The sequence below is a fragment of the Colobus angolensis genome, unplaced genomic scaffold (assembly GCF_000951035.1).
Source record: "Colobus angolensis palliatus isolate OR3802 unplaced genomic scaffold, Cang.pa_1.0 Scaffold160, whole genome shotgun sequence".
Lineage (NCBI taxonomy): Eukaryota > Metazoa > Chordata > Mammalia > Primates > Cercopithecidae > Colobus > Colobus angolensis.
In genome coordinates, this window is record NW_012114711.1 from 10,487,733 (window position 1) to 10,512,098 (window position 24,366).

General features: G+C 36.3%; 1 protein-coding gene across 1 annotated transcript in view; it reads left to right on the top strand.

The window, feature by feature from the left end:
- LOC105508396 (metabotropic glutamate receptor 7-like) overlaps nt 1-24,068 on the top strand; it is a gene marked incomplete at its 3' end in the record, with an annotated part of 296,249 nt that extends 272,181 nt beyond the window's left edge. Inside the window, exons 2-3 of the mRNA XM_011937263.1 lie at nt 21,617-21,833; nt 23,960-24,068. Of these exons, the coding sequence (XP_011792653.1) occupies nt 21,617-21,833; nt 23,960-24,068 (326 nt within the window). The remainder of the gene's footprint in view (nt 1-21,616; nt 21,834-23,959) is intronic.
- Between the last annotated feature and the right edge of the window lie 298 nt (nt 24,069-24,366).

The following is a 24,366-nucleotide window of genomic DNA, read 5'->3' on the forward strand; positions in this document are numbered from 1 at the left end:
TCAAATGAATATTAGAATTTTGAGGCCGGGTGCAGTGACTCAACCTGTAATCCCAGCACTTTGGGAAGCCAAGATGGGTGGACTACCCAACATCAGGAGTCCGAGAGCAGCCTGACCAACATGGCAAAACCCCGTCTCTACTGAAAATACGAAAATTAGCCGGGAGTGGTGGTGGGTGCCTGTAGTCCCAGCTACTCTGGAGGCTGAGGCAGGAGAATCGTTTGAATCCGGGAGGCGGAGGTTGCAGGGAGGTGGAGGTTGCAGTGAGCCAAGATTGCACCACTGTACTCCAGCCTGGGCAACAGAGTAAGACTCTGTCTTAAAAATAAATAAATAAATAAATAAGTAAATTAGAATTTTGAAAAACTCGTATTCACCACTATGAACTTGAGAGCTTTCTACACTTTTCTGAAGAGATGGGTGGAGATACTAGCTGTTGGGGTTTTTTTTTTAAATATCATTTAGTGAAATGTGTCAACCTGTGAAAGATCTGCATAACTTAGTAAACCAGTATTTTTTCTTTTTTTTTCTTTTTTCTTGAGACAGAGTCTTGCTCTGTCACCCAGGCTGGAGTGCAATGGCGCAGATCTCAGCTCACTGCAACCTCTGCCACCTGGGTTCAAGTGATTCTCCTGCCTCAGTCTCCTGAGTAGCTGGGATTACAAGCACCCGCCACCATGCCCAGCTAAGTTTTGTATTTTTAGTACATACGGGATTTTGCTGTGTTGGCCAGGCTGGTCTCGAACTCCTGACCTTAGGTGTTCCACCTGTCTTGGCCTCCTAAGTGCTGGGATTACAGGCGTGAGTCACTGCTCCCAGCCTAATAGTTTTTGATTAGGTGCACATGGAGGCTAAGCACAGTCACTGAGTAGGCTGACCTAAGCCCAAGAGATGGAGGCCAGTTTGGGAAACATAGCAAGAAGAGTCTCAAAAACAAAACAAAAACAAAACTTAGAACATTTTCCTTATTTTTGGTTTCATCCCATTCCCCTCATATGTCTTTCATAGAGGTATGCATAAAATCAAGATTGCTTGTTTGGGGAAAAAATAATCGGAGATTTAAAAACATCCTTTTGCATAACAAATTTTTAGAGCTTGCATCCAGATGACTAAAAATAAGGTTGTAATGTCTTCTTAATCCATTCTGAGTTAATCCGTTCTCACCACAAGCTGCAAATTTATTTATTTTCTACCTTTTGAACACTTACACTCCTTTATCTCTGGGTACCCTGTTGGGCTACATTCCATATTGTGACATGACAGCTTTTCATCAGCTTTAGAAGGGATATTTTGCAAAATGACTGTTTCACATCACTCTATACCCGTATTAGAGACCTGTGGCAGTAAAAATATTTACAGTGAGAGGGCTCTCTTTTTTGTTCACGTATTTTCTGTTGTAGTTGCTGTCATCTTTGTGATTGCTTTTCTTCTCAGGGCAGTGAACCAGCTAACTACACCATCTCCTGAGTGTCTATTTTGAGGCTGAGAGGCTTGCTTTGCTTCTGTTGATAGAATTGGGATTTATCCATGAAAATTGACAACTGAATTGTCACCTTCCCCTCAGGTGGTTTTCTAATTATAATTTGTTCTGTGCGGTGTCAGGAAACAGAATGGAAAATCAGAATCTTTTTTACTGCTGCAAAGCAAACAGGAGCAGGACAGCCTGGGAGCCAAGGAAAATCACACTGGAAATAGCTCAGAGGTACTGGTGGGTTGTGAAGATGGGCTATTTGGGAAGGTTACTCAGGTGATTCAAACTGCCTAGGGCCTTAAGTGAACTTGAATAATAATAGGCCCAGTGATTTCTATCCCAAAATAGGCTGCTGCTCTGGTACTTTGTTAAGATTCAAAATTACCTTTCTGAAAGTACCATCTATTACCATAACTCTGCACAGAAACACCGATTTGTAAGTAGATCAACAGTGGTCAAATGTGTGGCACTCAGGCATAGAGCAGTACATTGAAAATCCCCCCTATTGTGTTAATTGCCATGCTCCAGAAAGCATGCTGTGATAAACCCTAGTCATGTATGAAACCCCGAAGGTTTGTCAACTTCATGGGAGTATGAACCGGAGGTTGAATGAATGATAATGCTTGGAAATGCCTAGGCATTTTGCTTCTCATTGTGTTGTTTTATGTATGAGCTTTTACTATTTCCTGGGCTATGTGGGGTGAGGGAAAGGACAGAGTTAACTACTACCACTCATATTATGGGGAATTTTAAGTGTTCTTATTAACAAAAATTTAAATATTTCAAGATAAATGTGTTGTTGTTGTGAGAAACCATTTGGGTTGCCCCCTCCCCTCTGCTTCTCCTTCCTCCTCTTTAGTCTCTTTTCCTTCTACTTCTTTCACTTTGTTAATCTCTTCATGGCCAATCGTATATCTCTATCTCCCTGTCTCACTGCTGTGATGTTTTTCCATTTATTCTCATAGCCAATGAACTATATTTGTTAAGAAATCATTTGGACACCATGTTCCTGAGATATTGAGAACAAGGTACACACAAATCTATTTTTAAAAGTTGAGTAAATTTCAATTATTTAAATATTCTACTTCATAGAAATTCTGCAAAGGTGGCCAGTGGCCAGAATCATGAGCTCTTGACTAGTAGCTGAAAACGTCCCCAAACTGGCATGATGTCTTTCTTAAAAACAACTCATTCTACTAAAAAGTAATGTCTAACACTCTTCTTCCAGAAAGGTGGAAGGATATATATGGAGAGAGAGTCTTCCATTCACAGTTCTAGACAGCAACCTCATTTACTCTGTATTGACAGGGTCACACCTTTCTCTCTCCTAAACACCTGGAGAAGAGAGATTACATCTCTTAGAGTTTCTAACATCTTCCGCAAGATGACTCCAATGAAGTGTTCAGGAAACAGACTGGGCAGAGAAAAGATCAGACGAGTTAATGTGGATAGATTCCCCACCACTACAAAGAAAATGATTGATAGCATCTAACCCTAATAACCCGAATGACAGCTGTATCTTACGTAAATTTAAGTTAATAGCTGAACATCCACTTTTCTGTTTAGCAATATCTGCTAAATTCAAAGTAGCTGCTTTCTACTCTTTGTTAGTATTTAGCAAAACTTCTAGTTAGGATAGTCCTTAGGATATTAAATGTTTTGGTTTTATTTTTTCTCTTAATACTAACTGGGAAGGTGCATTTTAAAAGTTATACATAACATATACAATATTTTTGTAATTAGTAATACATAGAGTATAATTGTAAATTTTATGTGTATACTACACACCCATAAATGAGACATGTACAAATGCATTGGTTTCAAATCTAAAAGAAACTAGTTTGGGATCTTTTGACTTTTTTTGTTTGTTTTACTTTCAATACTGTTTGCCTAACCCCAATGATCGATTTTCAGATTTGGAAAATTTTAAGTGAATTATCTATGAGAAGTGAAGTCAAAGCTTTTTAATACGCTTATTGATTTGTTTGATAATAGATTAAGATCAGAATGAAAAGTAGACCTTTTCTGTGGCATAGTAGTAGTGCCAGCCTGGGGAAATAGAATGATTTCAAGTAGGAAACACACACTATAATTTTAGAGAGAGAAAGGTAAACGATGGCCAATAAAAGACTAGAAGAGTTCAAAATTAATTAATAATATTTATATGGGTCCCTTTACTTTAAAAAAACTGGTGGATGTGAAGTATTGATCTTCCAGAGTCCATTTAAAATTTGATTGCAACACTTGTTTTTCAGACTGTAGCCATTCATGTAAAAAATAAAATTCATCTCATCATTTTGCTTGATATTTTAGCTGGGAAATTATCTTTTTATTCTTCCTATTCATTTTCTATGCATGAACATAAACGTGACTCAAGTTTGACTGCTGGAAGCCAGGCACCTAATACACTTAGTTCATTGCTCCAGGATGCAGGGTCTGATCATGATGACATTTAGAATCTCATGGGTTCTTATTTGAGATTATGCTTTACAGCTCTAGGTATTTTTCTGCCCTTAGTAGCAGAAAAATTTTAAAAATCAGACTTCCTTTTTTTTTTTGAAATGGAATCTTGCTCTGTCACCTAGGCTTGAGTGCAGTGGGGTGATCTGTGTTCACTGCAACCTCTGCCTCCTATGTTCGGTGATTCTCTTGCCTCAACCTCCCAAGTAGCTGGGATTACAGGCACCCACCACCACGCCCAGCTAATTTTTTCATGTTTTAGTAAAGATGGGGTTTTGCCATGTTGGCCAGGCTGGTCTTGAACTCCTGACCTTAGGTGATCTGCCTGCCTTCACCTCTCAAAGTGCTGGGATTACAGGCGTGAGCCACCACACCTGACCCAGACTTCTTAATTGCTCAAACTGGAGCAGGTTAAGGGATCTCTCTTTCCAATCCATGGAGAAACATTATGGCAGAAAAGAGCATAGGAACCTCAATAAACTATCATACAGTTGCTTTTAAGCTGAAGTTGGGAGAAAATGTTGCTTTCTGAAAGATTCTTAAACTTGCTCATGTTAAAAATTCAAGTGAGTCTTTGGTAGGAGAAAGCTGAACATGTTTAGTACATGTTCGTGGATGTTCATAGTAGAGTTGGTATGTTATAAAGACAGTACCATTAGGAGTGTACCAGTTTAGTTGCTGGGATGCTTTCATGGAAACAGAAGCACTATTTGGGGTCATTGCTAGGTGACCCTAATGGAATTGTATTTTTGACATCATTTGCTGCCTGTGGTCAACATAAAATTGATATCCTACTAGAGAATTATTGCCTGCTTACTTTGTCTTCTTTGCCTTCTACACAAATACTTCAAAAATTGATTTAGCCACACACAAATGGTCAGCTATATCTGTTTACAAGTTCTCTAGCCTAGAGCTGCACATGATCCACTCTTATCCATCCTTCACGATTGTGGCAGATAATGTCCATTCCTTCTCTATTCCTTAGTCTTTCTTAGTCAAAGAACTAAGCTTGATTCGAGGTAACAGTATGCTGGCTAAAAAATTACATTTTTCAAAAATCTGTTCTTGCAACTAGGTGTGATTCATGAGACTATTTTGGACAATGATATATAGGTGGAAGTGTTGTATGCCAAGCTGGGAAGGTAACATGGAAAGACTTCACCCAACAAAAACAACTGCCCATTTGTCTTTTTCCATATCCCCTTTCCTACTGCTTGAGATGAGCTCATGATTGCTGAAGCTTCAGCAAACGTCTGAAACTATGAACAACATTGATAATGGAATTGACATTCTAGGACAGCGCTGCAGAAGTAGCCTGGGTCCTTGGTGACTGGAACTTCCATACAAGCTCTGAATTCTTTATCTGTCAACTTACTTTCTGTGAGAAAGACAAAAACATATTTTCAAGCAATTCTTATTTTTATTTTCTATTTTTGCAATCAAACCAGTAAATAATTGGTATAGCTTAATCATCAAAATGAGTCATTTTAAATTTTTGAAATCGAATATACAGAGGGACAAAACATTTTGGCAACGCAGTATACATTTTTGGAAACATCACACAACCTAGTCAAGAGATATGATTCGAGTTGTTTCTCATTAACTCTATGGCAATGTGGCTTTTGGTAAATTACTTTTTCTCTCTGAGCATTGTTTTCTTCCATAAAAGTATAGCTCTGACTCTGTTATGTTAGCGTTACCATTCCATCTTTGACCCATTGAGATACCTGGTCCTGACTAAAATGTCCCTCATAACCTTGAGTCTAAAGGCCACGATCAGGAAGAGAACAAAATTCCCAAGTCCAGTCAAGATTTACCGTTAATAAGAACTCATGGCTTATGGGCTGGACATGGTGGCTCACTCCTGTAATCCCAGCACTTTCGGAGGCTGAGGCGGGCGAATCATGAGGTCAGGAGTTTGAGACCAGTGTGGCCAACATAGTGAAACCCCGTCTCTACTAAAAATACAGAATATTAGCCGGGTGTGGTGGTGTGCACCTGTAATCCCAGCTACTTGGGAGGCTGAGGCAGGAGAGTCACATAAACCTGGGAGGCAGAGGTTGCAGTGAGCTGAGATTGTGCCATTGCACTACAGCCCAGGTGTGAGCTTCTGTCTCAAAAGATTAATGACCAATGGAGAGGATTAGTAGCTCTATCTCAAAATCTTCCCTGAAGCAAACTTGTTAAAATACAGCTAGTAGTGTTGGCATTGATGACATTCTCTCTCTCTCCCTCAATCTCCCCAGGAAGCAGTAAACCTAAAATGCAATTACATGCAAAAAAGATTCAATCATGGTAATTGGAAGATGATATGGTGGCAGGTGATGTGATAGCAAAAGTCAGTTTCTGGATGTAGGGAAGGAATTTTGAAAATGTTAGATTCTGGAACAAATCAGTATTTCCAACAATGTGCAATGAAGGGAACCTACCAGGCTACCCCAGCCTGAAAATACATTGAAAATTTTACAGGAAGTATTTCTTCACACACACACATACGCACACACACACGCGTGCACGTGGAATTATATCAAGATCTGTTAGTCCTGAATAAACTTCACTAGCATTGTGAATCTAAGGCTAAGACTTTCCATTTCAAAGCTTTATTATTTATTTTCCATTTTCTATTCTCATATATTCATCCAGGAGCTAGGAAGAAGGACTGAGAAAAAAATACAGAAAGACAAATGCTCAGCTTTGCTTCTTCCACCAAGATTTGTGATCTGTAGGCAGGAGTGATTCTTATTACCAAAGTGAGCAAAGCTCTTACTCCCTCTAACAGCAGGGAGTGAACTGCTTCAAATGTCAGATAGAACCATGAAAACCTTTTGTCACAAGGCCCTCGTTGAACAATCAATGACACTTTGTCTAATCGAATCCTTGGGGAGTGATGCCAGTATCCTCATCGAAGGGCCTCTTAGATATTACGTTAGAGGTATTTGGGTCTCAGTAGTTGTTGAGGTGTCTGTGCATCTCTTATCTGTTCTTGTAAAAGTGCAGTAACATATGTTATAAATATTCTGTATGTTTTATTTTTATTTTATTTTTTGAGATGGAGTCTTGCTCTGTCACCCAGGCTGGAGTGCAGTGGCCGGATCTCAGCTCACTGCAAGCTCCGCATCCCGGGTTTACGCCATTCTCCTGCCTCAGCCTCCTGAGTAGCTGGGACTACTGGTGTGCGCCACCATGCCCAGCTAATTTTTGTATTTTTAGTAAAGACGGGGTTTTACCATGTTGGCCAGGATGGTCTCGATCTCTTGACCTCGTGATCCACCCATCTCAGCCCCCTGACATGCTGGGATTACAGGTGTGAGCCACTGCGCCTGGCCTATTCTGTATGTTTTATTAGTCTAGAAAAGTAATTATTATAATAGGAGAAGAAACAAAGTAAATTTAGACGGGAATTAATTTTGTTTATCATGTTGCCACATCCTTTTCTCCAGCTATAAATCAGGTGGGACAATGGACTCTACCCTCAAGCTAAGAAAGTGTCTCTCATTTCTTCAAAGGATGCCTACTTCATTACTTTATGAATTTGCTTTTACCATCTCTTGTCATTGGGAAAGGCTTTCATTTGCTCTTTTGCTAAAGGAAATCAGCCTCCTCTCTCCTGATTAGCTTAAACAACACCTCTTGCTCATAAGTTTCCTAAACTTCCCAGTTTTAAAGAGCTGTTCTTTCTTCAATGACCTTTTAGTGTTTTATTTAGACTGGTGCCCCTCTAACAATGTGGTTACTGAGAAACAATAACCATATGAAATTAAAATATATATTCTAGGGGGAAAGGGATTATGGGCCAAATAAGCTTTGTTCATGCTACATATTGTATTCCTTACTTGGTGAGTAACAAAACATAAATACACTCATGAAGTTATTTATTCATTATTTAAATATTTCCTGGGTACCCACAAGCACATGTAGAGCTGGCCTACCTCATTAATTACTGTATCTGCAGTGCCTCAAATATATAAATTTTAAAAAGGAAAAAAAAGGTTATCATATGCTAACTGATGGGGTATTGTATTATCTGAATTAAATGGTAAGGAATTATTTACCATGCAGAAATCATATAAATCTTTGATAGTAAGAAACTCTAAATGCTCATTTTCTTAGACTATGAGGCATATCAAAGGTTGAAAAAAGAAAGCATAGCTTACCTCCTTTTTATACGAGTAAAAGAACTAAATAAAAATTTTTTGTCGAGTAAGCCTCTTTCAGGGAATCAAAGGATCAACACAGATTAAATTTCACCTTCTGGAACATCTACATCTGTGGTCTTTTACTATGGGAATGAACATGTCCAAGGCTCGCTTGATGCTGAAAGTGGCTTCTGAATCATTAAGTGAAGATTTCACCATGTTCCATAGCATTTCAGTGAAGTGCACTTTATTGTTCACTAACTTTTTGAAAATTGGAACTGCCATACAGCATACCATGTAGTTTACCTGAATATTCAATAAACCATAACTCTCCATTTTCAACCTTTCTGAATAATCAATTTTTTTTTTTTTTACTAAACATACAAGTAGTGATGGTTCTCAGAAAACCAGGTGGATTTAATTTCATTCTCTCCTGGAAAAAACTTTTCACTTTAAGAAGTTCCTGGCTGTGTGCATGTAGTGGACTCAGCACTGCAGCGGTGTTGTCATTGTGCATTCTACTGAGACAGCGGATGATTGAAGGTGGCTAGGAAACACAGGGAGCTCTGATAATGGGGAAAGTTTGGCAAGTAGAAAGTAAAATGTGAAAAGTATAGAGAGAATACAAAATGTTAAAAATAGCTTTTTCTTTTATTTTCATTTTGTGACTACAGAGTGATGGTTGAGATTCCCCTTTTGCACAGACGACCTCCAGCCTGGTAGTCCCCAACTGTGACAATGTTCCTCCACCCCCAATGCCACGCGCACATGAGGTGATATTTTGCATTGCTGGGAGAACTATTTGGTTTTGACAACTGGGGAATATGCTACTGGCATCTAGTAGACAGAGGCCAGGGTACTGCCTCAGAGCCTACATTGCCCTGGATGGCTCTTGTAGCCCCCACAACAAAGCATTACCTAGCCCAAATGTCAACGTCACCAAGTTTGAGAAATCCTCCTCTACAGAGATTTGACATTTATATTGCTAGCAAAATGCCTCAGAATTCAACCTTTAGTGTTTGGTAAGCCAGACTTCTATGTATGAGATGCTGGCCCTTGAGGCCTGGAAGAAGTCTAGGATCGTATTTAATCAATATAAAAAATATTAATAGAAATTTTTAGTCTGTTTAGTTTTTGTTTCATAATATATGGTTGTCTATAGGAATTCATCCTAGGTTACTGACCAGTGAGAATTCATAGACAATTAAGCTTAGGAAGGAGGCTGAGAGGTCATCAAATTTACATTTCTCCTTTGCTTTTCTCTGCTCCTCTAGGTAAGTGTATGCTGATGGTTTCTGGGATACCATCTTGGGATGGAAAGGCCTCCATTGTACTATGTCATTGAATGCTGTGGGAATACAGAAGAAAGTATTTCTCTAATCTACAGTTGGTCTCAGAAAGCCTCGTTATATACCGCACACACACACGCAACCCCTCCCGTACTTACAACTAGGATGTCTATTTAAGCAAATAGCACCAGACAAAATAGCAATGTATATCAGTATGGCATATGCAACGTGTATATTAGTATGGCATGTGCAACGTTCATTTTGTAGGTATTTCATCTTAACCCTGTGATGTATCTTGGGATCATAAGATTAGCCTCATTTTTCTGGTTAAAGAAATGGTCTTGGGGAGTTTGTCTAGCTTGATGAGAGCCACATGTTACTGCTATTTTAGCAACTGTTAACCATAAGACAAAAGTTGCAGCTTTTTCCTTATTTTCTATGTTCCATAAAAAAACAGGATGAGACAAGTTCTAAGTGATGTTCTCTCTCTAGTCCTGAGCCTAATATTTCAAACTATGAGGTGTGTAAGATAACTAGGTTTCCCCACTGTCACTTGGCAAAATCATCATCATGATCATCATCATCATCAACCATAGACTTATATGGTTTTCTGTTAGACATTTTATTTTTTAAGAAGTTTCTTTCATATAGAAATTCTGACCACAGCTTGATATTGCAGTTCACTTGTTCATATTGGTCTGGATCAGGCCATATAACTTCTCTTGAGGCTAAAGGAATCCTGTGTTCTGATTGGTCAACTTTGTGTCACATGGACCAACATCTGGATTCTGAAGTACAGCCATGTCTCCCTAAACCACAGGAATTCAGGGATGAGAAAAGGTGGCTCCTCAGGCAAATGTAAGAACTGTAACAAAGAGAAAAGTACATGTATGCTAGATAGGCACAAACAGTGAATATGATAATAATATTTCTATCTATAACAAGTTGCAAAAATTTATGAGATTGTGTATATAAAGTACCACATATAACAATACCTACTACATATAAAGATTTAGTAAAGCAACCAGCATTCTTTTAAACATGTGCTATAACAAATGTAACTTGCAATCCACACACAAAACTACTTGAATTTCAAGAAAATGGTTACAAACCACTCACAGAATGTTTGAAGGTGTTTGATATTATGTAATTAGAGAGATGAAAAGTGAAGAAAAAAAGAGTTGCAATACTTGATGATAATCTCCATCATGAGTAAGTTAAAGTTGTGTAAAACTCCCGATTTTAAGCTAATTCAAGATTATTAGTTATCCCTCAGTAGTTTGGAATAAATTAATAAAAATTAAATTACCCCCAAATTAGAATTGCTGCCCAACCATCCTATGTGAGCAGAGATGATATCTAGAGAGGAGATAAGTATAAATCGAAGGGAGTGATGTTTCAAAGAATGAGCCTGAAATGGTTCTTCAACGATTTTCCCTTTTGGGGGATCCATATCAATAAAGCTTAATAAGAACTAAGAGTGAAATTACTGCTAACTGTGAACTTAATAATGCCCCACTGGGAGTTCATTAATATCTCAACAGGTACACTGAAGTATTATCTTAATTGCATATGATACTTTCAAAAATTCGCCTTTTACAAGTTTTGTGGAAACTACCCTCTAGAACTAACATTAAGGAATTTTGTTTTGCCTTTCTATATTTGCAGTTTTGTCCTGCCCACGTATGCAAATCCCCCAGGAAGAAATGAACCACATTTGCCTTCCAAAAAGTAGGATACTCCTCAGGTGACTGTCCTTGCTGCAGGCACTGTGCTTATAATACAAAGCAGGATACAATAAAGAGAGGAAGAATATAATATAAGAAAGAATAATACACTGAGAAAGAATGTAATATAGAGAAAAATATAATATACAGAGGAATAATACAAAAAGGAAGAAAATTAACATGCATGAAAACAATTTCAGAACTTTCATTGTGTTCTAAATAAATAAAATAATTTCCTTTATGTAAATATTTAGAAATTTATTTTTATGAGAAGTAAGCTTGCAATGGAGCAGTGGTGGAAATTGGAATTTTTAAACATTTGTATTAATGTCTTCTATAAGACATCTGTACTTGAGTCTTCAGTGACAAATACTGACAGTAAGATGATGCCTAAGGGAGTATGTTTCCAAGCCTAGGAGATCCTTCTGCCTAGTAGCAGTTTACTGGTTCCTGAGGGGAGAGGAGCTAAGGAAAAGGCAGGGCAGAATCTGCCTCTTTAAAATGACAAATCCTAGTTAGGTCTTGCAAAGTTTGAATCCTAGGGCATCATAGTTTATGTTGCCTAGGTTGTCAGGAACTAAGGCCTAAGGAAAACAGAGTGAGCAGCTTCCTAAATGACTTCCTTGGTCCCTTTACCTTTGATCTTCCATCCAAATGATAGCTTGCTTTCTCCTACATTACAGTGTTGAGGAAGAAAATCCCCCAAAAAGTGTGCCAAGGAAAAGAAAAGGTGAGAAAAAGTATTTGCCCTGGTGCTTAAAGCAACCCATCACAGACCTACCCAGGACAAGAAAAACTCCCAAATACTGTGAGTCTCTCTGGCCACACTGACTTTGTGGATGAGGAGCAGGTCAAAGAAATCTGTTCCCTTAGTTTATTCCATTTTATCCATTTCCTGGCATCCCCATTTCTTCAATGAATACTGATCAGTTCCTATTCTGTTCCCAATAGAGTGGTATCCAGTGGTGAAACAATGATGAGCAAGGTCTTTGTCTTCTATAAGGGTAAATACTCTCAAGGAATGGGGAGAACAAGAAACAGATAATGATTCAGATAATTGTTTAATTAGAACTGTGGCACTTGTTACCAAAGAAAACTACCATGTTCTGGAAGTACCCATCAATTGAGCTTCCTTAAATTCACTGTGCTTTCTAGGGCAAGCATTGCAGAGGTTAGGGCAGAGCCTTGAGCACCTTTTAGAGATGTGTGCTGTTTATTGGATGTATCTTAACTTTTGATCATTCTTTCAGTCTACCAAAATAATTCAACCACCACAATACATTTTATTGATGAGATATGAATATTTATGTCTCAAAAGTATGCATAGGGTGTATATGATATAAGTTATTTATGTGTCCGTTTTAACTATTCTTGAAATTGTCTTTTCCCCTAGCATTGTTTCTCTTAGATTTACAGGAATTCTTAGAACCATAAATTTACATAAATATTTTAAAGGTAAAATTAGAAACAGAGAATTGGGCATTTTTTTTTTCTATCTTGAGAGTAAAATCTGAATCTGGGAAACATCACATCTGATGACTTGAAAGAGTATGATTTTTATTGCTGTTTTTATTCCCTGTTTGCTTGTTTATTTTTAACAATGGCCAGGAAAGTTGACTTCAACATAAAATTTATATGATAACTTTGAGGCATGAGAATTGCTCTCGAACCTTGATTACTTGAAATGACTTTTCTATCTTGTCATCAGTGTCACCTGACTAGTGTCTTGAGAGAAATAATTGGAGAAATTGAGATTTGAGTTTAGAAAAAAACTTGGAGAAGAGAGGTTCTTCACAACTAGTTGGAGACCCACATAGAGAAGTGAAATTAGTCCTGCATCTAACCATGAAAGGCAGAAAAAGCATAGAGGATTATGGACATGCAGGTGTTGGTGGTCCAATATTTGGAATGGTGGCCATTCGGGACCAGAAAAATCCATATAATGTCTACTCTTCATTGGAACTTCATTAAGAGGGAGTGTGAATGCTATATAGTCTCCTGGAGAAACAAATAACGTGCCATTTTATCTAATAAGACAAATTATTGTCAGTCCATTCAAACTGAGAAAAACGTAGTAACTTGAAGACAAATCAGAGAAGACTGAGCTTCTTTAAAAAATGGAAATGTAAATATTTTATACATTAATAGCGAATTTCATAAGACATCCAAGAGCATGAGATAACATCTATGTAGTGCTTTAATTTTAAATATTTCTGTGTTTGTATAGATATAATTTTATATAAAAATGCATAAAAGTGATAATGACATGCAAGCAAATATTTTTTGTTCTTAAAACACTGGCTATTCACTTGGCTATCCACTCAAAAACAAAAAACAAAATTGAAGTCCTAGTCTATAATAGATAATATATATTAAATAGATCCTAGATGCATTAAAATGTTCAAATCTAAAAATCAGTTATGTAAATATATAATCATAAACTGTAGGTGACAGTATGCCCAATCAATAAGACATTAGACCTTTTTATCACTGAGAGCTAAGAAGCTATAAAATGTAGATATAGTAGATCAGAAGAAACTGTTTTTGTATATCAAAGATACCACGAATAATACTAATAGTTACATATTCCTCTTTCACATTAAAATAAATACATAATCACTCTATAGGCGTACTGATAGACATGAAAAGAAGGTTCTTTGTACTTTAAGCAAATAAGAGTGAGAAGTTAAAATGTTAAGTAAATAATGGATTCAGTAGTATGAATATATTGTCGTGTTTGTAAATGTGGTATAGCATGTGGGAAGAAAACATGAGACACATTTGCAGATGACTGAAGATTGAAAAATACTGGTATAAAATTTAGAGTTTTTTTGACAATTTCTTTAAATCAGCAAAAGGAAAATTGATTTAGATATACACTACATTAGTAGTAAACTGTAAATATATGTTACTATATATCTATATGGAAAGTCTTCATTCATAAAAGCAATGGAGACATTTATTAAATTCAATGAAAGAAATCATGGGAAGTGCAGAATAGATTCCTAAGATGTGTTCTGTGGTTCGTACACATTTAGACTTACCTGCTTGTGAAGACCCAAAAATATATTAAAGGCATGCAATGACAAGTGTAGGTACATTATAGAGAATCAACTACTACTGTTAAGTTTGACCAAAATTTCACCTTTACTATATTTTTTAGGTGTGTGTGTATATACCTAAATACATATGTATGTGTATGTGTGTATATATATGTATAAATAATATATATATTATTTTTAACCTCTTAAAGGATTAAGGGCTACAGGTATTTGATTTTCTTAATTGGCGAAGAGATAAAGAATACCACAGAGATTTGGACATTTTGTCATATTTTCTTTTTACTGTACTGAACACCTCAAGCATGCTAGAAATAGCTGGTCCTACAGTGATATTAGAATGATCACAACATCTAGCATAACACAGCAATGCGCAGCATTCAGAATTTTAAATTAATCTGAAGCCTCAATATAAAAATGAAAAACTTAGTTTTAATTACTGCTTAAAGTTATTTAGTTACAGAAGCAAAAAAGGTCTGTAGCATTTTCAAAAGTACTGATTTAAAAAACGCCTGGGAAAAATTTGATTTTTGTAGAGGAGACACCTTGGATGTTTGGAAATGTATTGCAGATAGGAGAGCATGAATTCATGCATAGATCTTTACTCTAAAAGAATGGAATACCTTATAATAAAGTGTCTTCAAGGAAATAAATGCATTTTCTTCTCCAAAAAGGATTCTAGATCAATGTATAGTTTAGAGTGATGTGTCGATATAGGTGATTATAAAGATACTTTCGTAGATGATGAGTCAGCAGAGATTTAGAAAAGAAAAAGCTCCTTGATACTGGCCTTGGCAATGATATTTTTGGACATCACACTAAAAGCTCAGGCCACAAAAAAAAAAAAAAATGAAGCTACATTAAGCTAAAAAGTTTCTGTATCGCAAAGAAAACAATCAGTGATGTAAACGGACACCTCCTAAATAAAAGAAAATATTTGGAAACCAATATCTGATAAGGAGATAATATCCAAAATATATAAAGAACTCACTCAAATCAAAAGCAGAAAAACAACTCAATTTAAAAATGGGGAAAGGACCTGAATATACATTTCCTCAAAGGAGACCTGCAAATGGCCAACAGGTACATGGAAAAGTGCCTAATACCAAGGAAATGCAAATCAAGACCACAACGTGATATCACCCCACATCTGTTATGATGGCTATTATCAAAAAGACAAAATATGACAAGCATTGGTGAGGATGTGGAGAGAAGGTTCCTCATGAATAGGTGAAAAAGGGTTTGGGGTGTCTCATTATCTTTCTCATGAGAGAGAATGAGAAGTTATAAGACTAAAGGTAGGTAGTATGTCAGAAAGAACATGAAGTGGTTGACTATTCCAAGTAAGGGGAGAGAAAGGCTTAACTAGTATCACACAATACAGGAGGAAGAACGTGTTATAAAGGAAAGGAAAAAAATGAATTGTAAGCCATTCCAACTGGAATAATGTTCTCTTAAAGCGGAATTGTAGCACAGGGCTTAGGAGTAAAGGATTTAGAGATGTGCTTAAAATGAATTCCAGATCTGCCACTTACTTATATGTAACCTTCAGAGTGGTTCTTGATCTCTCTGTGTCATAGGTTCTTTATTTGTAAAATCAGAAAAACAGAAATTGTGTAAATGTGCTGTTGTGAGGATTAAAATAATGTATTGCAGCTCTTAGCATGATGTGTCACACATGGGAAGACACTAAATGATAATTTATAATGTTATCATTTTGTTACTGTTCATAGAATAGCTTTACCTAGATATCCTGATGAAGTACAGTTCTGTGTCTCAAGTAAAAATAAGAGCATCCTGTATCAATAGCAAATATAAAGAAAATGCTTTCAAGAAATGTGGCGGTAGATGGTGGCACAGATTGCGTGAGGGTCTCCGCGGTATTTTTGAAGCGAGTCATAAACTTACAGAGAGAGGGAGACTTTGGGCCATATGATCTAGGAGTTCCCTTTCAATTCTAAAAGTGTCTTTCTAAATCTAAAGAAATTTCTGACAAATTCTAGCTAAGACTTTATATTGACAAAATAAAAAATTTAAATATAAGCTTCTTAATTTAACTGTATATATTTTTTCAAGGTAAGACATCAGAATAATACTAGTTGGTTTTTAGCTGCTCACTGTTCAGAAATAACAAAAGGGAAAGGAATTTTTCCTATTATCACTCTTGTTTTCCTGGAAACTCTAACTGATGTAATTAGAAAATTAACTGAATCATTATAACTTGCTTACATGGAAATCCCAAGAAAATAAACTGAACGCTATTACAACTAATAAGAATTATAACAAGGGTAGAAGACACAAAGAAAATCTACAGAAATTAATAGATTCCTATATGGCAGCAATAAATAGATAACAAAATGAATATTTTCTTTCATACATAATACAATGAAAATAATTATTTAGAAACAAAGTTAAGGAATGTGTAAGGTTTAAATGGAGACAATTATAAGATTTTAGGAAGAGCAAGAATGAACAACCAAATAGATAAAAATAGATAACTTTCCCTGGGGGAAGATAAAATGTTGTAAATATTTAAATTCTACCCAAATTTATTTATAGCTGTAGTATAATTCTCATCAAAATCTTAATGGAATTTTATTGTTAACCTAAAAATAATTATCCTAAGGCTTATAAGGAAAATTAAAAACATGATTATCCATGATCATTTTTAAAAGGACAGCTATGAAGAGGGAGTATGTTGCAACTAAGATAGGCTCAAAATACTCTGAAATTCATAACAGCTAAAATAGTAAAACACTATTTTCAAGCCCAAGACTTGGAAAAAAAAATGAAATAGTAGAAGATACACCCTGAAGACCTAAGGATGTTTAAGAATTTAATATAGAACAAAAGATGTTCTTTTCTGTCATTAAAGAATGATTAATTAATAAATGGTGCTAAATCAAGTAGTTAACCATTTGGAAGGGAAAAAAGTATAGATTACTGTTCCTCTGTATTTAACAGCCCAAAGTAATTTTCATGCAGAGAAAGATGTAAATGCAAACCTCAAATATTTCTGTCACGTTGAGGTAGAGTGACTTAAACATTATTGTGAGGAAATACTCATGAGTATGTATAAAGACTTGCATTCGCTCTGAGGATTTTGTTTTCACTTATAATGACAGTGAAAACTTCAAAAGGTTTAAATATTTAACAATGAACGTTAAGTTTAGGTTAGGTCAAATATTCATACAGTAGAATATTATGCAACCAGAAAGAAAGAAGAAAGAAGGGAGGATGGCAGGAAGGGAAGGGGAGACTAAGGTCCATATTTTAATAATAAATAATATTTATAAGCTCATAACAATAATTATATATTTGTAGTAGTCTCTTTTCACACTACTATGAAGACTGCTTGCCTGGGTAATTTATAAAGGAAAGAGGTTTAATTGACTCACAGTTCAGCATGGATGGGGAGGTCTCAGGAAACTTACAATCATGATAGAAGGAGAATGGGAAGCAAGGCACCTTCTTCACAAGGCAGCAGGAAGAAGTGCCAAGCAAAGGAGGAAGGGCCCTTTATAAAACCATCAGATCTTGTGAGAACTCAATCACTATCACGAGAAGAGCATGAGGGAAACTGCTCTCATGATCCAATTACTTCCACCTAGTCTCTGGACACGTGGAAATGACAGGGATTATGTAGATTATGATTCTTGATGAAATTTGGGTGGGGACAAAAAGCCTAACCATATCAGTATGTGTGCATAACCAAATATACACACAAAAGCAATAGAGAGATACAACAAAATGTTGACAGGGATCAAGGCATTAAAATTAACCTGCTTTATTGTGTTTATTTCTCTAATGTATGTTGTTAATTTTCTTTAAAAAGCATACACTTATTCTAAATAGAATATAGGTGTTTTAAAATCCTACTTGATACTACTCATAACAAAACCATTCCTGTGCAATAGGCAAATTTTTATGAAGAGAAAAGAATACTAAGATGACAATGTGGTCCTGTGATAAAGATTAAAAGTATTTTAGTTTTCTAAGTTCAAGAAAAAAGGCCTAAGAAGAGATGGAATATCTCATTTTATATAGCTGGAATGTTATCGCACTAAATTGTCTTTATCAAAAGATCAAGTCTTCATTTTGAAAGAAAACTGGCAAGAGAGAAAAGGTCCAATAGCAGCAAGAGAAAGTATATCTAGATATTTGGGTGAAAATAGAAATTAATTGCTAAAGATGCCTAATTATCATTTGATCAGTTGTAGGTACCAGTAGTAGCACTCAAAATAATTACTATGTAGGCTTTAACGTTAACTTGAAAGCAAGTAACTAAACATGAAGCATAATAGCTAGGAAAATAGGCAACATCCTATTTCATAGGTTACATAAATTCTTCCAGTCCTTCATCTCTATTGCTACAAGGGATATCCTTGTAAAGCCACATTTTTATCTCAGAATAAAATCCACTTTGTATTTCATTCCTTATGCTTGCATCATTATATTCATAGTGTCAAAATAAGTACCATTGGATAGAGGGTATATGCATGATCCTAAAGAGAAATGTGGGTCTTAAGCCAGGAGATATTCCTTATTTACACTGGAAGGGATAGACCACAGATACTAATAATTTTCAAAGGATGCACAGTAATGAGGAAAGAAATCTGTTTCCTCAGGATTTTCATTACTAAAATTTGGGGCACAGTGTAGAAAATGCATTGCATTGGGGCACCTCACAATTCTGAGGTTTTACAGCAGCTACATAAATGAAAATTCAAGTAGAGGGCTGGATGTATCTTTATTAGCACCCTTTCAAAGGTACAGAGGGATTTTGGCAGGAAAGACATCTGTGCAACAGCATGAAGCTTTTACAATCCCACAAGTTGAAATTGATGGAAATGTATTGACATGCCTGGCTTCTTTCCTTTTTTTCTTGTGAGGGGAAGTCTCTCTCTTTCTCCCTCTTTTCCTCCCTCTTCTCTATTTCTGTCCAAAGCCTTTATTCAGTTGATGTTTTTGTTACCTAAAACTTACAACCTCCAAACTACAATCGACACATAGGTAACTCATTCTATTAAGATATTTGTATAAGCTTTGCTGAGGCACTTATATAAGGTGTTTGAACAGCAGTCTAAGAGTGACCAGTAAAATAACTTTTAGTGGTTATGTAGTCAGTGATGTGAACAGAAGTCAGCCTGGATTCCATTAATCTACTGGCCTTCCTATTTAATGCTTATTTAAAAAATATTTTAGTAATAATTCAGCAAAGCATCATAGTTGTGAGTGTTTTATAGCTTTGTGACCTGAGGCAAGGTAATATTCTTCCAAGCCTCAATTTTCTCCCTTGTAAAACAAGTTAATAATACTATAATATAGTCTCATGTAATATTGTATAGTACGGTTCACAGTATTTGCTGATGATTAGATAAAGCAATGCATATAAAACTTTTAGAACATGACTGGTACAAAATAAAGAGTTGAATAAACAGTACATATTGTTTTGAAAGCAGTAATGATAGGAATATGTAAAAATATTTTATTGCCATGGGACAGTGTGGAGAATGTTCGTGATGACGTGCAGCAGAGAACTTGGAAGTCAAATTGGGGAATCGATAACTTTAGTAAGGAAAAACATACCATTCTTTATTTTGGATGATTATTACTCCCATGTATTAAGCACCCACTCTGTTCCAGGCATCATACAAAGCAATGCACATTCATTTTCCCTGTTTCTCAGAACAACTTATTATTAGTGATGTCACCAACTCATTCAAGTGAAATAGCTTCATCAAATTAAACACTAGCAAACAGAAATGCCAAACTCTGATCCCATATCTTGTCAATACTAAATCCTATTTTACTTTGCACTAAACCTCACTGTAATTGAGAAGTTGCTCAGGTAAAAAGACCCGTCAGGAGACATGCAGGCTTTCTCACACTGGCTTTGAATTAAGTCAGGGGCAGAAAGCCTGCCCTCCAATGGTCATATAGCAGAACTGCATCATGAACAGGCTGCATGGAAAATGGTGGGTCGTCTGATGTCAGGGCCACAGGACTTAATTAACTCTAATGCTGACCTAAAAATATTGGTGGAGAAACGATCTTTACAGAGGCGATAACTAGCCTTAAACGATGGCAAATGGGTACACTTTAGGCAAACTACAAAGGAAGGAAATAAATGGGTTAATAGTAGAATTTTCAGGGCTCGATGAATCAACTTGAGCGTGGCTTTACCATATTTGAGCTACACTGGACTTTTGGGCTTGGTCTGAGAAAAGATCAACTGGCCTTTGGACACCCGAGAAACCTTTTGTGATAAGGCAGGGATAAGTCCTGGGGGAGTTTGTAAGCAGAATGTTGTCAGAGTTGATCATTCTTACGTGAAAATTAATTGTGCCACTCATTATCTATTGCTTTATAGAATTAAGACAAAGAAGGGGACAAAGGTTACCATGCTTTGAAGAGGTAACTAGCATAGGAGTTCTGAAGTTAGGATCTTAGCCAGATTTCTCATCTGTGATTACTTCGGGCTGGCCTTAGGCTACCTGAGACCCCAGGCAGACATTTTTTTTGCAGCTCTTTTCATATATATAATTTAATTTAGCAAAGTAGATGTGTTAGGACTATTCACATAGCCCAATTTCCAGTGATCCTAAGAAATAAATACTACAGCAGCTGAGGGAGATAATTTGATTTTTTTCAAGGGGCCTGTGAAGTCCTAAGGTGATCCTTATAGGCAAAAGTTCTAGAGCTCTTCAGGACATTTGGTGAATGCCATGTGGGGTAGAGGTCAGAGGGTTCTCTGAAGGAAAAAGATAGAAATCAGAGGCCCTTGTGGATTCTCCTCAGACAGCACTGGCAGCTCTCTCCCAGAATCCAAAAGAAAATTTGGAAAATTTTGAGGAAAGCCTGTCAATGTGCAAAGACCACTAGAGTAAATGCCTCGGGGGTGAGGAATTTCCCTTCCCTGGGGCAAAGGGTATTACTGAGCTACTTTAAACTGTTCTTGTGAAGAATAAATTAGATAATACTTGTGACTTACTTAGATATTTCCTTGGAGATCATCCACAATCAATCAATGTTAGATGGCTAATGATATCTACCCAATATTCACAAGCTGTGACAACTAAACCAATCTTTATATACACTCCAGTCAGATTGTTGTATTTTTATTTCCATTGGTTTATAAGTAGTAAAGCATGATTTACCATGTTTGGTACAATGGTCATAAATCTTTTTCTTCTAAACAACCATGACCCTGACCTTGGAATTCCCATGCTAGCCTCCTTCCCTTATTCCTAAGAGAAGGAAATAAAAAGGCAAGACACTAAAGTCAATATCAATACTTTCGTGCTGCTAAGAAGTAGATGATTGCATTTAGGTGGTCTAAAATTACATGGTGGTGTTTGGCAATAAATAGATCCCCTTTGCAGCCCTGTATTTTAAGTAAATTGTCATAATATAAGTGAGTCTTTTATGTCCTGATGATGTACTCTCATGTGGTGCTTTCTTGTCTTTACAGATCCCCCAGATTAGTTATGCATCAACGGCACCTGAGCTAAGTGATGACCGGCGCTATGACTTCTTCTCTCGCGTGGTGCCACCCGATTCCTTCCAAGCCCAGGCCATGGTAGACATTGTAAAGGCCCTAGGCTGGAATTATGTGTCTACTCTCGCATCTGAAGGAAGTTATGGAGAGAAAGGTGTGGAGTCCTTCACGCAGATTTCCAAAGAGGCAGGTAGGATGAGATTGCTCTGATCAAGTTGGCTCTCTTCAAATATCTGTGGCTTGTAGAGTTCTCTTCAGACTTTATTAAATGAACACTACAGACTCTTACTTTCCCAGAGTCCTGTGAGTTACACCTGTAACGTCTTCATTGGTAAGACTTTGTTGTTTTTGGAGAGATTTTCGAAGTTGAGAAACTGAGATCCCTTGAGTACTAATAGAATAAATGAAGAAAAAAAGTATGTATCTTACTTCTGCCTAATGGGTAATAGGGTGGATTCTAGACTGTGTATGAAAACATGGGAAAACGTGGCTGGATGTACCTCCCCATGAAGACTCTTCCTCTTTGCCTCTCTCCAAAATGGAGAGAATAATTTAGAATTATGTGAATGCAATCATGGTGCCACTTTGATTTGAAGAATACCTGGAATTGCTCTGAATGACTTGGCCAAAACAAAAGTAAATAAATTATCTAGGCAGTAGAATGTATTTAGACAAACAGTCTTTCAAACTTGAGATTATTTTGAGACAGCTCTCTTTAGCAGCACTTGGAGAGGATTCTCTTACGTTTGTTTATTTAGCTCAGATTGGAGGTAATGGGTTCAACTATTTGGCCAGCTGTCTTCCAGTGAGCAGATTTTGAAAAATGAGACAAAATTCTCTCACTTAAAAATTCTGACAATAAGTATTTGGGTTTCCCCATATGAATGTATTGGATATGGTAAATACATACAAATATGTATGCTTAGATATTCTCATACTGTTCTTATGTTCAAATTGGGTGCTCAGTGTTGTAAGCATTTCATGCAATTTAAATTGTTATTTACCAGAACAGTTGACTGACCATAAAAGCAAACAAACAAGCAAAGCAACAGAAAGAGAGCTCCATGTTATGAGGAAAGATGTCATAAATTGTGAAGATATAGCTTTGAGTATTTGACTGTCAGATTACAGATATACCCAGAAATATAGTGCTTCTGGATATGGATGATGCTAAAATAAAGAAACTAGGGCTTGTTTATAAATCTCATGTTTTTAATTCAGTGCATTGTTAGCTGTAATTTCAGAACTTCACAGGAGATCTGGGAAGATCTGTGAGATTCTTATTCTCTTCCTTCTGACTTAACACAGCTGACCAGATAGCTTCTAATCATTGTCAAGTCTCGCTCTAACCACCATTTCTGGGTTCAGATGCAACACTCACAAAAACTTCCTTTGTTTTGCTGGGTTGGTCTTACATTTCTAGTATCTTCTCCCACAGCACCTATCACAGGTTAGTATAATTTCTTGTTTGTTTGTTTGTTTTTCTATCTAATCTTCATGACTATAGGAGACCATGTCTGTCTCATTTTCTACTATGGCCCCAGGTGCTACATTCCTAAGGGACACATTTATGCTACAATTCAGTTAGAAACTTTCTGATTAGGAAAGAAATCTTAACTCTGGCCTTGTGGCATGCTGTGATTTATAGGACTCATTAACAATTGACTTCATAAATCCCCAAAGAGGTATCTAATCATTTTTGATGACTGTTTTTCTTTCTTTCTTTGTTTTTCTGAATCCTGCCTTAATCAAACTAAGGCTGGAGGCTGACTTAGAAAAATATCTAAAATATCAGGATAGAATAAAATAGACAAAATAAGATGAAAAGAAAATATGGGTAAAATAGTAAGATAAAGCTTAGAGATAAAGGGCATATGTCATTTTGCACTATATGATTGTTAAAAGTGATCCTCAAATTTAACACTCAAGCTTAAACTGGATGAAGCAAAGGAAGAACACTGCCCATTCTGTTACAGGATTTACAGTGTTCATGAGGTCAAAATCATGTTGATCATTCCTTGCCTTGGGATCAAGACAGATGTTTGCTCTGGGTCTGTATGAAAAACGATATTCTATGGACAGGTCAACAGTGACTTTCACATGGTGGTTTATTCCTGGTGTCATTTGGTGGAAACTTAAGACATTAATATCTGAGTTTGCTATTATATATAATGACTCTTCTAAAAGGAGAAGCTCTCATAATATGATCTGAACTCCCTAGCTCATCTTTTTAGCTAATCCTACGTTGAACAGCCCCAGCTAAAAATAAAGATTCTATCTGTGGCAGCCATTTTGGATGAAATCTTTCCATTCTAGAGCCTTTCCCCTTGAGGATGGGAGTAGCTAAAAAGCCAGCTGGTGCTGCAGAAATGCAAGAAAACAGTGAATGTTTAGGTGATGTCTTGAAAATTAATACCTCTTCAAGGTATTAATAATAAGTAGTATGGTATTTGTTGTGTATATATAATAAGTATTTAATAAGTATTCTTCTTTTATACATATTATAGTATTTGGCATGTATTTATAAAAGTATTTAGTAAGTATCCATCTTTTATATGTATTATGGTATCTGGTATGTATTTATAATAAAATGCATTGGAACTATATCACATGTGCAAGTGATTTAGACGCATGAACTTATGTGCTTAGCAAATACCCCTCCTTTTCAATTAGAAGAAAGGAAGAAAGAAAGGAAAGAAAGAGAGGAAATTAGTTTAAATGAT